The sequence below is a fragment of the Protomyctophum bolini genome (genome assembly GCF_963924005.1).
Source record: "Protomyctophum bolini genome assembly, chromosome: 6".
Lineage (NCBI taxonomy): Eukaryota > Metazoa > Chordata > Actinopteri > Myctophiformes > Myctophidae > Protomyctophum > Protomyctophum bolini.
The window spans coordinates 38,616,784-38,632,299 of NC_137867.1; the positions used below are offsets into that span (position 1 = coordinate 38,616,784).

The 15,516-nt window shown below is 46.0% G+C and overlaps 1 protein-coding gene across 1 annotated transcript in view; it reads right to left on the reverse strand.

The window, feature by feature from the left end:
* Positions 1 to 15,516, reverse strand: part of kiaa0825 (KIAA0825 ortholog) — a 180,568-nt gene that overhangs the window by 116,464 nt on the left and 48,588 nt on the right. The window contains exons 10-13 of the mRNA XM_080765788.1: positions 14,962 to 15,112; positions 8,783 to 8,973; positions 1,529 to 1,729; positions 794 to 1,072 (exon numbers count right to left, since the gene is read on the reverse strand). Coding sequence (XP_080621914.1) covers positions 794 to 1,072; positions 1,529 to 1,729; positions 8,783 to 8,973; positions 14,962 to 15,112 — 822 coding nt within the window. The remainder of the gene's footprint in view (positions 1 to 793; positions 1,073 to 1,528; positions 1,730 to 8,782; positions 8,974 to 14,961; positions 15,113 to 15,516) is intronic.

A 15,516-nucleotide genomic window follows, 5' to 3' on the forward strand; every position in this document is an offset into this window, starting at 1 on the left:
GACATCACTCCCGACAGAGAGAGACGGAGAGAGAGGACTGTAACCCCTCTAGTCTTAGTGTACGCTTTTTTTCCATCGTCACCATCAGAGAGAGAGGGGGGGGGTTTGGGGGGTGGGTGGAGGAGAGGATATTGGGTGGGTTAGGCCAGGGGACTGGTGATTGACTGCACCAAGCTGGGTCAGTGCAGTCCCCTGGACACACACACGCATGGACACACACACACACACACACACACACACACACACACACACACACGCACACACACACACACTGGAGTAGCGTTGCATTGTGGGTCTTTCCCCTCTGACTGCATCATGTGTGTTCCATTAGCACACTGAAGGTCGTATATCTACAGGTATATACCCTGGACTCAACACTCACATATGGTTCTCCATAGTCCACACACACTGTGATGCTGAGCGCACGTGTGTGTGCCGCGCACGTGCGCACGTGTGTGTGTGTGTGTGTGTGTGTGTGTGTGTGAACAAGCATTAAGCAACTAAAACTCCATAGTCCACACACACTGTGATGCTGAGCGCACATGTGTGTGTGCGCGCACGTGTGTGTGTGTGTGTGTGTGTGTGTGTGTGTGAACAAGCATTAAGCAACTAAAAACAAAATGTTCTATGCATGGATTGTGTAGACAGTGTAGAGTGATAGAACCCTGATAGACCTGTAAACGTGTTTGTCTGGGGGGTTGTGTGCGTGTGCGTGCGTGTGTGTGTGTGCGTGCGTGTGTGCGTGTGTGTGTGTGTGTGTGTGCGTGCGTGCGTGCGTGCGTGCCTGTCCTACCGTCCAGTGTCCTCAGGGTGCAGAGCGGTCATCCAGTGTAGATCAGGGTGTGGTGGTGATGTGCTGTCCTTCAGGGTGTGGTGATCAGGGTGTGGTAGATCAGGGTGTGGTAGATCAGGGTGTGGTAGATCAGGGTGTGGTGGTGATGTGCTGTCCTTCAGGGTGTGGTGATCAGGGTGTGGTGGATCAGGGTGTGGTGGTGATGTGCTGTCCTTCAGGGTGTGGTGATCAGGGTGTGGTGGTGATGTGCTGTCCTTCACTGAAGACCTCGTAAATGTCCTGCACAACAACAACAACCAGTGGTGTAAAGTACTGTACTTAATGTTGAGGTATTTCTACTTCATGTGCAATTCCCAATACTTTTACTTCTACTCCACTACATCTCAAATCCTAAATATTGTACTTTTACTACACTTGCATGTATTTGAAAACTTTAGTTACTGGTTACTTACAGTATCGCTCATCTCCAATTTCTAACTTTGTGTTTTTACTGTAAATTAACTCTCTACTTGATCACACTACAGCGTCTCACAAAAGTATCAAAGGTAGCAGATCCGCAAACTCGAAACGTGCCGCAAAACGTGCCACGTTTCGAGTTTGTTGATCTGCTACATTTCAAGCTTTTGAATTTTAGCCCTGAAAAGTAACCGTTCTGGACCTAACGAAGCATATATCAGTGTATGTAATCAAGTAGGGCGTCGTTAAAACCCAAACATTTAGACATTAATTAGCTACCCATGCAGCATGTCCAGAGGTGCCGTGACCACCACCATCACATCCAGGAGCTGCTGACAGAGGCTGTGGATCTGGGCCGGCCAGTCTGTGACCCCTGTGACCTCTGGGTGGCGAGGGGCGGTCCCCAGCAGGGCCTCGGGACGCTCACACACGCTCCACATCAGCTGCTCCACGTAGAGCAACGCCGCCGTGATGTCACACCTGGAGACGCATCACACCCAATCAGGATTCATTTAAGTATAGCAACGCCGCCGTGATGTCACACCTGGAGACGCATCACATGTACTTGAGTAAAAGTGCAAAAGTATCTGTATCAAAATGTACTTAAAGTACTAAAAGTAAAAGTACTCATATTGCAGAATGTCCCATTCCACAAGTTCAAAATGTGTACAAAATCTATTGAAAATAGCAGATCTACAAGCTCAGATTATGCTATTTGAACTTGCAGATCGGCTATTTTCAAATGGCCGAAATGTATAGGGTTGAAGTGGTTACTCTATGTTTTCTAATCAAAATTAAAATCTCTGAAGTAACTAGTAACTAAAGTTTTCAAATAATAAAAGTACTGGAAATTGGAAATACTCAAGTAAAGTACAAATATCTCAAAATTGTACTTAAGTACAGTACTTGAGTAAAAGTACCTTTCCACCACTGATTCACATTTACAACAATGAAAATTCCAAACTAAGACGGCCAGTCCAATTTGAGTCTCACTTAAAACGGCCAGTCATTTCACGACGTAATGATCATTACACACAAAGCCACCGCAACGTGACTTTGCAACTTTTGGCGACAAATCAACCTGCTTCAGAAAGTTCCTCTGATAATTAGTTGGCTGGGAGAACAGAAGTGTGCAGGGAGGGAGAGAGAGAGAGAGAGAGACTAAACAGAACATCCCTATTACCAATGGTGACATCATCACCAACACTGTCCAAATAGTGACACAGACAGACAGACAGACAGACAGACAGACAGACAGACAGACAGACAGACAGACAGACAGACAGACAGACAGACAGACAGACAGACAGACACACTCTCTAGAGCAGTGGTTCTCAAACTTCTTCATGTCAAGGTCCCCAAAATTGATATGTATTTGGCTGCTGACCCCCAAATGAAAATGTTGAATTAATTATTAAAAAATAAATAAAAAGACAGCCGTGCGACAGCGTGTTCGCACGTTTCGAGGTCCCGACCTTTGCTACAAAAATAATACCCCTGATGGCCGCCACGCCACGCCATGGCATCATCATCATGAGCACCCCGGGCCAATCAGCACGGACCGCCGTCATCACATGGTCAGTCAGTTTACAGCTGCAGAGGAACTGCTGGCTTTTCATTTCAACCATTAAAGTCCTCCCTTCAACGTTTAAATGGCCATAAAACTGTTTCCTCGCTGCATGCGCTGAGGAGAACTGTTCATCATCCTCAAACTCCCTCATTCTTTCTCTTTCTCTCGGATTGTGTTACAGTGTGTGTGTGTGTGTGTGTGTGTGTGTGTGTGTGTGTGTGTGTGTGTGTGTGTGTGTGTGTGTGTGTGCGTGCGTGCGTGCGTGTGCGAGAGAGAGAGACACAGAGACAGACAGAGTATGTCAATCCAACATTTCAAGTTTTTCCATCAAACTTATAGGTCAGGATGTTGTAGGTGTTTACATGTCACTTCACTGTCATCGAAAATCACACAGTACATGCATCCCACACCTTAACCCTAACAGTACAGAGCATTTCTACATTATGCTATTGCTACTTTTACTTAATCAGAAACTAACTAGTGTCTGCCTGCGTGCGTATACGTGTGTGTGTGTGTGTGTGTGTGTGTGTGTGTGTGTGTGTGTGTGCACACGCGTGTGTCTGAGAGCGTGTTTATTATGTGCCAACGCTAGGTCCAGAGCTCCGCATTGGGACGGACCCACTCAGAGTGTGAGGGGATGATGGATGGAGAGACAGCATCCGTCACGTCACACAGGGAACCATCGTGGAAGAGTTTTCCCCTTCAAGTACAGCAGGAGTTCCCACACTTTTTTAGCTCGAGACCCAATAAAAGACACATTTTGTGTCTCCCCACGGAGCCCAAACGTATACAAAGATATATCATGATTTAACCTTTTTTTTTCAATGAAATAATGTGAACAGATTTGACTGAGAGCCCCTTTTTTCTCTCCAAAAATGAGTTAATAGCACAGGCATACTCTTCACATACTAAGAGCATGTCTGAAATAAGTGTCAGGGCTGAAATCGACATGTACATGACATGTACAATGCTTAAACATGCAGCTAGGTGTAATGACCACAGAAGTGAACCTTTCAAGCCTGTTTTCTCAACTCGCTATCTTCTGCAAGAAATTACTCTATAAGCCATATCTCCAAAACTGGTGGGTCAAACTGAACAACCAATGTCAATTTGAAGCTATATGATTCCCTGCTTTCATATGACATGAAAAAAAATTCAATGGCAGTCCCTCAGTTAAATTTTGTCACGAATGTTGCTCACCAGTGAAGCACCATGAAGGAGGAGGGAGCAACATCCCACAGATTTAGTCCAAACTGGTCATTTGGGCATGCTGGAAATAGTCGACCTACTATGGGCTCAGATCCATGCCAATATTATCTGTGTGTTCGTAAAAGAAAATGCGTAAAAAACAATCTGTAAAAGAAAAATGCGTAAAAAAACAATCTGTAAAAGAAAAATGCGTAAAAAAACAATCTGTAAATGAAAAATGCGTAAAAAAACAATCTAAGTTACAGATGCTTTTTTTGGTTCCCCAGTGATATCACTGCCAAAAATCACATGACGGCTGAGAGCCAATCACTTACGAACAGAAAAAAAGCCAATCTAAGTTACAGATGCTTTTTTTGGTTCCCAAGTGATATCACTGCCAAAAATCACATGACGGCTGAGAGCCAATCACGTGAGGCCTTTTCCTCTACCCAATCAAAAAGCTCCATAAGTCTGCCTGGCAACTGAGGTTGCCATGTTTGTCTGGGGCTACGTTATAAGTATAAGTATAAGTTTATGAGTTACAAGTTTAGCTATATTATATCCATATCTTGTCTTAAAACAACCACTCAATGGCATTATTGACTAATTCATTATTTTATAATGATATATATATATGATATATATATATATATATATATATATATATAAGTTTATGATTTACAAGTTTAGCTATATATCCATATCTTGTCATAAAACAACCACTCAATGGCCAATTGACTAATTCATTATTTTAGTAGCCTATATTAAATAGGGGGGTCTCAAGATTCGGGGACCCCCAGGGACCCCCCGGTACCCCCCAGGGACCCCCCGGTACCCCCCAGGGACCCCCAAATGGTAACTAATTTTTCAACCGTTTTTGACGGGGGTTGGCTTGTTGTGATTGTGTCGCCCCCCTGGGGGCGTCTTTGGGGGTCTCAAGGTTCAGGGACCCCCAGGGACCCCCCAGGGACCCCCAAATGGTAACTGTCATTTCTCAACCGTTTTTGACGGGGGTGGGCTCGTTGTGATTGTGTCGCCCCCCTGGGGGCGTCTTTGGGGGTCTCAAGGTTCGAGGACCCCTGGGGACCCCCCAGGGACCCCCAAATGGTAACTCTGTCATTTCTCAACTGTTTTGGACGGGGGTGGGCTTGTTGGAATCGTGTCTTTGGGGGTCTCAAGGTTCAGGGACCCCCAGGGACCCCCAAATGGTAACTCTGTCATTTCTCAACTGTTTTGGACGGGGGTGGGCTCGTTGGAATCGTGTCGCCCCGCTGGAGGGGTCTTTGGGGGTCTCAAGGTTCGGGGACCCCTGGGGACCCCCCAGGGACCCCCAAATGGTAACTGTCATTTCTAAACTGTTTTGGACGGGGGTGGGCTCGTTGGAATCGTGTCGCCCCCCTGGGGGCGTCTTTGGGGGTCTCAAGGTTCAGGGACCCCCAGGGACCCCCAAATGGTAACTCTGTCATTTCTCAACCGTTTTGGACGGGGGTGGGCTCGTTGGAATCGTTCTCAGGGTTTTGGAGGTTCAGGGAACCCCCGGGACCCCCCAGGGACCCCCAAATGGTAACTCTGTCATTTCTCAACCGTTTTGGACGGGGGTCTTCTGTCATATGTCCTTAGACCTTTAGCTACGTTGCAGCAAGCCAGTCCAGTGTGTCATTGTCTAGGTCAATTAGCCCACGGTCACCATTCGGTGGCCGGTATATAGGGCAGCTGGTCAGCACATGTTCAACAGTCTGTGATGGGTCCCCACATTCGCAGTGGGCACTGTCTGTGAGACCCCACTTCTGCATAGATGCACCAAAGCGTCCGACACCCGTCCTCAGGCGGTTGAGGGTTGTCCACTCCTTGCGGGGGAGGTGCTGGCCAGGAACATCTGTGGGATCCTCAATGTAGTGGTGAAGCCTGGATGGTTCTGCTGCCTTCCACTGGTCCCTCCATCTTGCCTTCACCCAGGAAGCCTTGGAGGTGTCGGCTGGTGTTGTATGGAGCAGTTCCTGGGCCTGTGTGGCAAAGGGCCGCCGGGACTTGAGACGCATGCGCTGTGGTGTCTCTGTGACGACCCCGTGGAGGAGGTGGGCCTCGCTCAGCTGAGCCCTGCGAGCAAGGGCCAGTGTGGCTGCTTCTCGCCTGACCTCTGCGGGGGCGATTCCAGCAAGGACTGGCAGTTGGTTGGTTGGAGTGGCAGTTTTTGGACATGAGGGCTACGGCTCCAGACTGGGGCACAGTACTCAGCGGTGGGGAACACCAGGGCCTCGGTGGAGATGCGCAGCGTCTTCGTGGACGCTCCCCATGTCGTGCCAGCTAGACGCCTTATCAGTGCTGCACGGGCGGTGGTCTTTCCCTTGACACCGTCCAGGTGTTGCTTAAAGGACAGAGTTCTGTCAAGCTTCACTCCAAGGTATGTCGGGGAGGACTGGTGCTCTAGCCGGCCGTTGTCAACCATTGTCAACGGGTTGCTTCCCTGTTGTAGAGGTGGAACATTGTTGCCACAGTCTTCTCAACACTGAGCTTCAGGCGCCAGTCCTTCAGGTATGAAGACAGGATGTTCATGTCCTCAGAGAGGCCTTCCTCTATTGCTTCCCAGGTTGGTTTGCTGAGCAAAATTGCCAGGTCATCTGCGTAGCTGTACTTCCTTGATGTTGTTAGGGGTAGGTCGTGGATGTAGATGTTGAATAACATCGGTGCCAGCACCGAGCCCGTGTTGGAATCGTGTTGCCTCTCTGGGCACATCTACAGTACCCAGTTGAATGCATATTCCTCCTTCCTACACTTAAATATAAATCCCAACAGCTATAGCCTATGTACACCCACGCCAATAAATCACACCTGCATATACAAATTACCCATCATGTTACAAAGCTCTAATGTAACTGCCTCTGTGTCAGTCAGTGCAGTATTTTTCAGTTATTTATTTAGGTAGGAACCAAAGTTCTCTAGGGCGAATCACTTGGTTAAATGTCCATATCAAGTGATATCTGAAAAGTGTGTGAGAGAGAGAGAGCTATAGTAAGAAGAATATGCAGATGAATATAAATGGTTCTCTCTGTCTCTCCCTCCCATCAATAAAGATCTATCATAAAAATGTCAAGAGTTACCATGTGGGAGCCCCCAGGGGTCCCCGAACCTCCAAAACCCTTATAATGCGCCCAGAGAGGCGACACAATTCCAACGAGCCCAACCCCGTCCAAAACGGTTGAGAAATGACAGAGTTACCATTTGGGGGTCCCTGGGGGGTCCCGGGGGTTCCCTGAACCTCCAAAACCCTGAGAACGATTCCAACGAGCCCACCCCCGTCCAAAACGGTTGAGAAATGACAGAGTTACCATTTGGGGGTCCCTGGGGGTCCCTGAACCTTGAGACCCCCAAAGACGCCCCCAGGGGGGCGACACGATTCCAACGAGCCCACCCCCGTCCAAAACAGTTTAGAAATGACAGTTACCATTTGGGGGTCCCTGGGGGGTCCCCAGGGGTCCCCGAACCTTGAGACCCCCAAAGACCCCCCCAGCGGGGCGACACGATTCCAACGAGCCCACCCCCGTCCAAAACAGTTGAGAAATGACAGAGTTACCATTTGGGGGTCCCTGAACCTTGAGACCCCCAAAGACACGATTCCAACGAGCCCACCCCCGTCCAAAACAGTTGAGAAATGACAGAGTTACCATTTGGGGGTCCCCAGGGGTCCCCGAACCTTGAGACCCCCAAAGACGCCCCCAGGGGGGCGACACAATCACAACGAGCCCACCCCCGTCAAAAACGGTTGAGAAATGACAGTTACCATTTGGGGGTCCCTGGGGGGTCCCTGGGGGTCCCTGAACCTTGAGACCCCCAAAGACGCCCCCAGGGGGGCGACACAATCACAACAAGCCAACCCCCGTCAAAAACGGTTGAAAAATTAGTTACCATTTGGGGGTCCCTGGGGGGTCCCTGGGGGGTCCCGGGGGGTCCCTGGGGGGTCCCGGGGGTCCCTGGGGGTCCCCGAATCTTGAGACCCCCCTATTTAATATAGGCTACTAAAATAATGAATTAGTCAATTGGCCATTGAGTGGTTGTTTTATGACAAGATATGGATATATAGCTAAACTTGTAAATCATAAACTTATATATATATATATCATATATATATATCATTATACAATAATTAATTAGTCAATAATGCCATTGAGTGGTTGTTTTAAGACAAGATATGGATATAATATAGCTAAACTTGTAACTCATAAACTTATACTTATACTTATACTTATAACGTAGCCCCAGACAAACATGGCAACCTCAGTTGCCAGGCAGACTTATGGAGCTTTTTGATTGGGTAGAGGAAAAGGCCTCACGTGATTGGCTCTCAGCCGTCATGTGATTTTTGGCAGTGATATCACTTGGGAACCAAAAAAAGCATCTGTAACTTAGATTGGCTTTTTTTCTGTTCGTAAGTGATTGGCTCTCAGCCGTCATGTGATTTTTGGCAGTGATATCACTGGGGAACCAAAAAAAGCATCTGTAACTTAGATTGTTTTTTTACGCATTTTTCATTTACAGATTGTTTTTTTACGCATTTTTCTTTTACAGATTGTTTTTTTACGCATTTTTCTTTTACAGATTGTTTTTTTACGCATTTTCTTTTACGAACACACAGATAATATTGGCATGGATCTGAGCCCATAACCTACGCACTCATTACACTCGGCGTATGCAAGGTGTCTCTTGTAAGAAGGCGTGGGTGAGGTGTATCTTCACCTGATCTGTAGGTGTCTCTTGTAGGAAGTCACGTGTATCTTTACCTGATCTGTAGGTGTCTCTTGTAGGAAGGCGTGGCCCGGGCGTATCTCTGCACCAGCAGCTGCAGCGTCTCACACAACACCTGTCCCAGCACCGTCCTGGCCAGCCGGCCCGGCAGCGCCGCCCACAGGTCACTGCGCAGCCCGCGCAGGAAGTACGACCACATCTGCACCGAGAAAGAACAGCGCTCGCCCTGAGGGGAGAGAAAGAGAGAAGAGTTGGAGGCAAGAAGGAAACAAATGCATAAGAAAATAAATAACATGTCCGAAACTGTTACTTTTCAGGATTCAAATTCAAAGACAGCAAAAGTAGCAGATCTATAAGCTTGTGTAGGATCAAGTAGGGGGGGGGGGGTTAGAATATGGAGATGAGAGATTTCAGCATGTGATATGTTGTGATATGAAGACGTAGAGTGCAAAGAAAACAAGAGCAGGCACAGAGGAGAAGGAGAGGTAAAAATAGAATATGAGAGAGAGAGAGAGAGAGCGAGAGAGAGAGAGAGAGAGAGGAAGGAAACCACAGAGGAGTGGATGAAGGAGTGGAGACAGAGATCGGTCTGTCTCAGCCACCTGCACTCTGCACCTGGATCCATCTCAACCCCCCTGCTGAGAGGTGCTGCTTTAAAGTTTCCGCTCGCATCTGGGGAACGCATGACGCACGCACGCACACACACACACACACACACACACACACACACTCACGCATGCACGCACGCACGCGCACAGAGTCGAGGACGAGGACTACAGAACATGACAGAGTAGAGGGAGAAGGAGAGAGAGAGAAAGAGCGATAAAGCGAAAGAGAGCGTCTATTAACCTGGCATCCTGTGGTTTTAATTGCTCTCAGACAGAACACAGTTTGCTCAAGCCCGGTTTAGCCGGTGTCATAAAGAAGCCCGGTTTAGCCGGTGTCATAGAATTAGCCGCACGCTAAACCTCTGACAGGCCGACAGGACTCCTCCACAACGGACAATCTCTCCTCAAACTTACTCCTCTGCCGTTTTTTCTCATTTTCCTGTTGCTTTCACCATTAACCACTTGAACCCCAACATTACATGCCTATTGTGGGGGGGCAAATACGACCTACAAGCTTGCTGATCTGCTATTTTTGGTGAAGACATTTTGTTGTAGATGGAAGAAAGTGGTCAAAGTACAGTTGTCACTACAGTATGTTCGGTTCTCTAATGCTGTACTAGGTAAATCCGAGTTGGCTTTGCAGGTCTTTAAATAAATACTTATTGAAACGTCTACGGGAAAAAATGTATGGGTAATTCTCTTCCGGTCCGCTTGTCGTCATGAAAGGGGTGGGACTGCGACACTCTACAGTATAACAAGTATCAGCTATCGGCCACTGACTGGGGCAGAGAGGTTCTGGATCAGGGCCCGGTTGATAATCTCCAAAGTGTTTCCCGCCAACCCATCCGCCGGCCACTGCACGGCAACCACCAGGCTGTTCAGATGGGTCTTCTCTGTTTTATTTGTTAAAAGTTCTGTTTTTTTAGGTGCAATTGAGCTCAGTAAATTACAAAACCTTTTTTTTAAATAAATAATATCATGACTTAAAAACATAAAGGAACCGCTATATTATCAATCATTACAATCTTAGCGTTTTTGTCCGTTTTGTTTAGGTTGTGTGGTCCTGCCTGGACCACAGGTTGAGAAGCAGCGTTCTAGGTGGTTAAGCTGCCCTGTGGAGCCAGCCCTTTAGTGATGAGCGTTGGACAGAGAGAGCGTGACAGAGCTGTGTGTCCGTCCGGGATTAGGCCTACATCCTCCGCAGACAGCTGGTCTCCACGGAACCAGACCCAGACCAGGCTCAAGCTCTCATGCAACGCTGTAAGCTATAAGCTTGTTGGTCGTCTATTCGAAAACAAAAGAGATGAATGTCACATTTTCCCCCAATGCTTATTTCAATGTGAACTGTTGCATCCATAACTCAATGTATGCCTGAGGTATACATTTTACTTACCTGTGGTGTAAAATTGGCCTCATCGTCGCCATACTAGCCACTCTGTTTACACTTTTAAAAGTAAAAAAAGGCTCAAATTTGACCACATACTGCTCAAATCACAGACTCAAGTGAAGCACCTTAAACATTTTCTTACTGTATCGTTTGTCCATTTGGAACTCTCGTTCACCGTGTCCCTCCCCAGAGTCCCCACCCTCTCTCTCTGTTTCTTCGTTCTTTTCTTTTCATCCCCACCTCCGCTCCGCTCCACTAAATGCACTTTAGTTACTTTTCTTCTTCCAGCAGAACATCTGGGACGTTGTTGTGCCTCATGCATGCACCAGAGCCGCCCTCGGGGGCTCTGGGGGTTCCAGCTGTCTGCAGTCTGTGTCTGGGAAACGAGGAGGGGGCCCCCCGAAAAACGTCCCATACTTTCATGCCCTTAAACCAACCGAACCAACCCCCCCCCCCCTTCTCTCCTGTCCCAGCTGCCTGGCGTTTGCCCCCCTCTCTTCTATTCCTCCTTCCTTAGGTCACTGGGGTCAGACAGACCTGCTGTGTGCAGGTGTATGTGTGTGTGTGTGTGTGTGTGTGTGTGTGTGTGTGTGTGCGCGCGCGTGCGTGCGTGCGTGCGTGCGTGCGTGTGTGTGAGATGTGTGTGTGTGTGTGTGTGTGCGAGCGTGTGTGTGTGTGTGTGTGCGAGCGTGGGCGTGTGTCACGTGTGTCTCCTATATGTACCGTGTGGGCGACATGTGGTTTGTTGGTGGGCCTCAGACTTGTCAGACATGTCAGTCAGGCATGGCTTCCCTGTCTGGTTCCGTCTCTCTTCTCGTCCCAGGGCTGTCGGCTCTCTGACACCGCTCTGGGCTGCTCTGCTTTTCCGGTCCAGACATATATGCAGACCCCGAACGAGACTCTTCAACTCTCCAACCCCCGGTTTAATAATTCCTCCTTTTTTCGTAAAATATTCAACAGACATCAGCCATCTGTGTGGAGTATGGATGGACACGTGGATAGTTCTTGGCCGACTATGAATGGAATGGAATACTCAATGTTGAGATAAATGACGGTGAATGAAAGTTTTGGGGAATGTGTCCTTGGCTGCTAAACCTGCCCCCTCTCTTTAGAAACCAGGTAAAAAGAGATCTTCTGGATTATTCAATTAATCAATAGAATAATCACTAATAATCATCATGATACTAATTAGGGCTCCGTTCCATTTAGTGTACAGTAGTAAACAAACTTTTTAATTTCAACGACCCCCGTAAGTTTGAGTGTGTACAAAATAATGGAACCAAAGGACACTTTGAGACCCACTGGTGTGGCAGAGTGTTTCCAGTGAGCCAACATGCACAATATGAGCACCCTGACTCTGTTTGACCACAACAGAACAGAGCCTTAATTAGTATCATTGGTAACACATGTGAAGGAAGTCGGAAGAGGCCCGGAAGTAGGAAGAGTAATTTCCAAAATGGCATACGCATAGAGTTATTATACAATAGAGAAGACACCCAGAGGAAATCCTGAAGCGCAATGGACATAGTGGCCGAAGAAGGTATTGCAGTTTGGTAAGGTTTTGTCCTCAAACACATGAACGCGCACTAGGCTCCGCCCACTCCAGCAAGTTTCAGCCAGCTCTCTGAGCTCTGCCCCAGAGCGGAGTGCTGAGAGACCGACCGCATTAAAACCAGGAAATGTCGCATCAGGACTTTTGCTCATTACTTATTATTCTGTGTATATAAAATATAGATAATTTGTCTAATCTCTAGTTACATCAATATTGTTCTTGTAAAATAGTTGGTTTGTGACCAAGTATTAAGATTATAAAGATCGCTTATGTCATTTTGACTGCCAGGGACTTCCCATTCACTTACCATAGGCTTCTGCTGTAGAACTCCCGAGTCCGAATTATTATTATTTTTTTTTAAATAGCAGCTGTACATGAAATGTTAATGTTGATTTAGCATCAACATGATTATTTACCGATATAAATACATGGTTTGATAACCTACAAGTAGGCGAAAGTCATTTTCTGCCAGGCGTATGTCTCTCCATCTACCCCGTCTTCAAGCCTCCATCCCTGGGCAGAGGTTGAATGATTGACTGGTGGTCGTGGAGCTCTGTGCAGTGCCGTCTCTTTGTCTAAAATCAATGGTTAAATTATTCCATAACACTGAAAATGATCAATTTTCCAATTAAAATCAAATTATGGTTAAGTGTGTAAATTACATTTATTCTGTTTGGACAAAGTGCAGTTAAGAAAAGGTGGAGATCAAGGAAGAATTTCTCTATGTCACATGTGAAGTGTAAAACTGGGAATTTCACCCAAGGAATCCATGATGAAGTGCTAAGATAACCACAATAATAACCCAGATTCGTATTGATGTGCTTACCGAGATAATCAAAATGCTTTCATTTTAAACCAACCTCTGAATTAAAACATTGGGTTCTGCAAAAGTCACGGATCAAATTGCAATGATTTTTAAAATAATCTATTATTCACACTGGATAAACAACAGTGGGACTGGAATACTGTACATCCAGTTTTGAGACATATTTCCTATGCACATATATGAACCTGAATGGCATAGAATAGCCTACGCAGCATTTATTCTGCATATCAGATATTGGAATATGTTCATATTGTCTAAAGAACCAAAAACAATATCTGTCTGGTCAAGCAGTAGATCATGTACGATTTGGTATTTTTGTTAGTAATATGTCTAAAAAGTCATTGCTCATAGTGGTGCGCAAATTGGCATGACAAGTGTCAAAGTGCTCTTTTTTAAACTATATTGACATTCTTTTTCAATTACAATTTTACAATTGTGACAATATTGTCACACTTTAAATATTATTTTGTTATATAAATATATAGTTTGTATTACATTTGTTGGTTGTCTGATACATATTTAATATTTATTATATTTGCATTCATAGTGCTACAAGTGCTATGAAAAAGAACCCATCATTTATTGTATTTTGGCCTTTTATTAGAGATCTGTAGCATTATTATTTAATAGTTTAGAGTGGTGCTGTGACCTTGCATTTGCCATGCAGGCTTAAAGTGTTCTTCAGAGCTAAAATTGTTCTACATTGTCATTGGTAAAGTGTATTTGTAAAATGTATGTAGCCTATATTTTCACTTTCTTCTAAATGTGAATTAGCAAAAGTATAAAGTCCCTTTAAAAGCAAATATTCAACTGCAGCACTGCACCACACAATAACACAAGTTGGAATGAACTTCAGTTTATTGCATTAATATTATATTATATGGTGTGTAAACAGTTCATAGAGGTGTATAAAAATAACGAATTTAAAGAATCAGATACATCCATGTTCTTAATCTATTCAAAATGCTAATATGATAAAAACAGCTATGGTTTTATATTTCCTTTCCGAAAACACTGGGGGGGCAGACGATCCTATACCATCTATGCCTGGCATAGACTGTACGCCTGACGCTGACCCGATCCAAAAAGCTTTCTACCCAATACCGCCCCCAGCTGGCAGTGTCAGGTTAAGACGAGTCTGCTGCCAACATAGCGATGCGCGTTCACCACGAGTAGCACGCACACGCACACACGCACGATGCTAGTTCATGTGTCGGTCGTCGCGCGTTCATGTGTTTGAGGACAAAAATCCAGAATGCACAGGGCTCCTAAACCGGAAGGAGGAGTGGATTCGCCTCATGCGCTTCTGAGCAACTCAATGCAAGTGGACGGGAGGAGAACTTGGGTGCCGTCTCTATTCATATATACTCTAAGGGCATACGCCATACAGTATAGAGAGTTGCAGTCCCGCCCCCCTACCAGGGCCCAGGAAATGATTCCCTGTTCATTTTCCTCATAGACATTTTAAAAAGTATTTATTTAAAGATATTCTGAGCGTCGTACAAAGCCAACTCGAGTTGTGACAAATCATGACAACAAACACAATTTTTCAGGCAGAACAAATAATTAGCAAGTTACAACACTTTTTTTGTTGTTTTTCTTCTTTTTAATTATTTGTTCGGCCCAAAATGTTGTGTTTGTTGTCATGATTTGTCACAACTCGAGTTGGCTTTGTCCACGGCGCAAACGTCTTTAAATAAATACTTGTTGAAAAGCCTATGGAGAAAATGAACGGGAAATTCACTTCTGGGTCTCACGTCGTCATGAAAGGGGGCGGGACTGCGACGCTCTACTGTATATGTGCACAGAGCCTACCGATGGTTGCAGTCCTATTACCTTACCTCATAGAAGGGTTTGGGGTCGGCCCAGTGGTGGCTCTCTGCGTCGTGGAGGATGCTGGTAGCGCACACCTGCACGCAGTAGCTGGTCAGCTGATCTCTGAGAGCCTCTGCCACTTCCTGGTACCTCTGGACGGGGAGCAAGGTCAGCGGTCTGCACAGGATGGAACCAACAGGACAGGGAGTAAACCTTAATGTTATTAAAACCTATATTTACGCAGCAGAAAATCCCATTGAGATACAGTACAAGATCGGCCATTCAGGTTAGCAGCAGGATAAAGTTGCAACGTACACAACATAAATAAACAAGCATGCACGTTAAAAACAGAAACAACAGAGTCATAAGGAAAGTCAAGAGAAATAGTTTAAGAATGAAAAAATGACTGAAAGCATCTCTGTATTTTTTATTCCGTTGGCTCGATCTACAAACTCATAGCGCGTTGTCACTTCGTGCCACGCTGCAAGCTTGTACATCTGCTACTTTTGAACCTTTTTGAATTTTTTGTAAGTCTTTAAGGGTGGCTACTATGCAGACATATCTTGTCCATATCTTTCTTG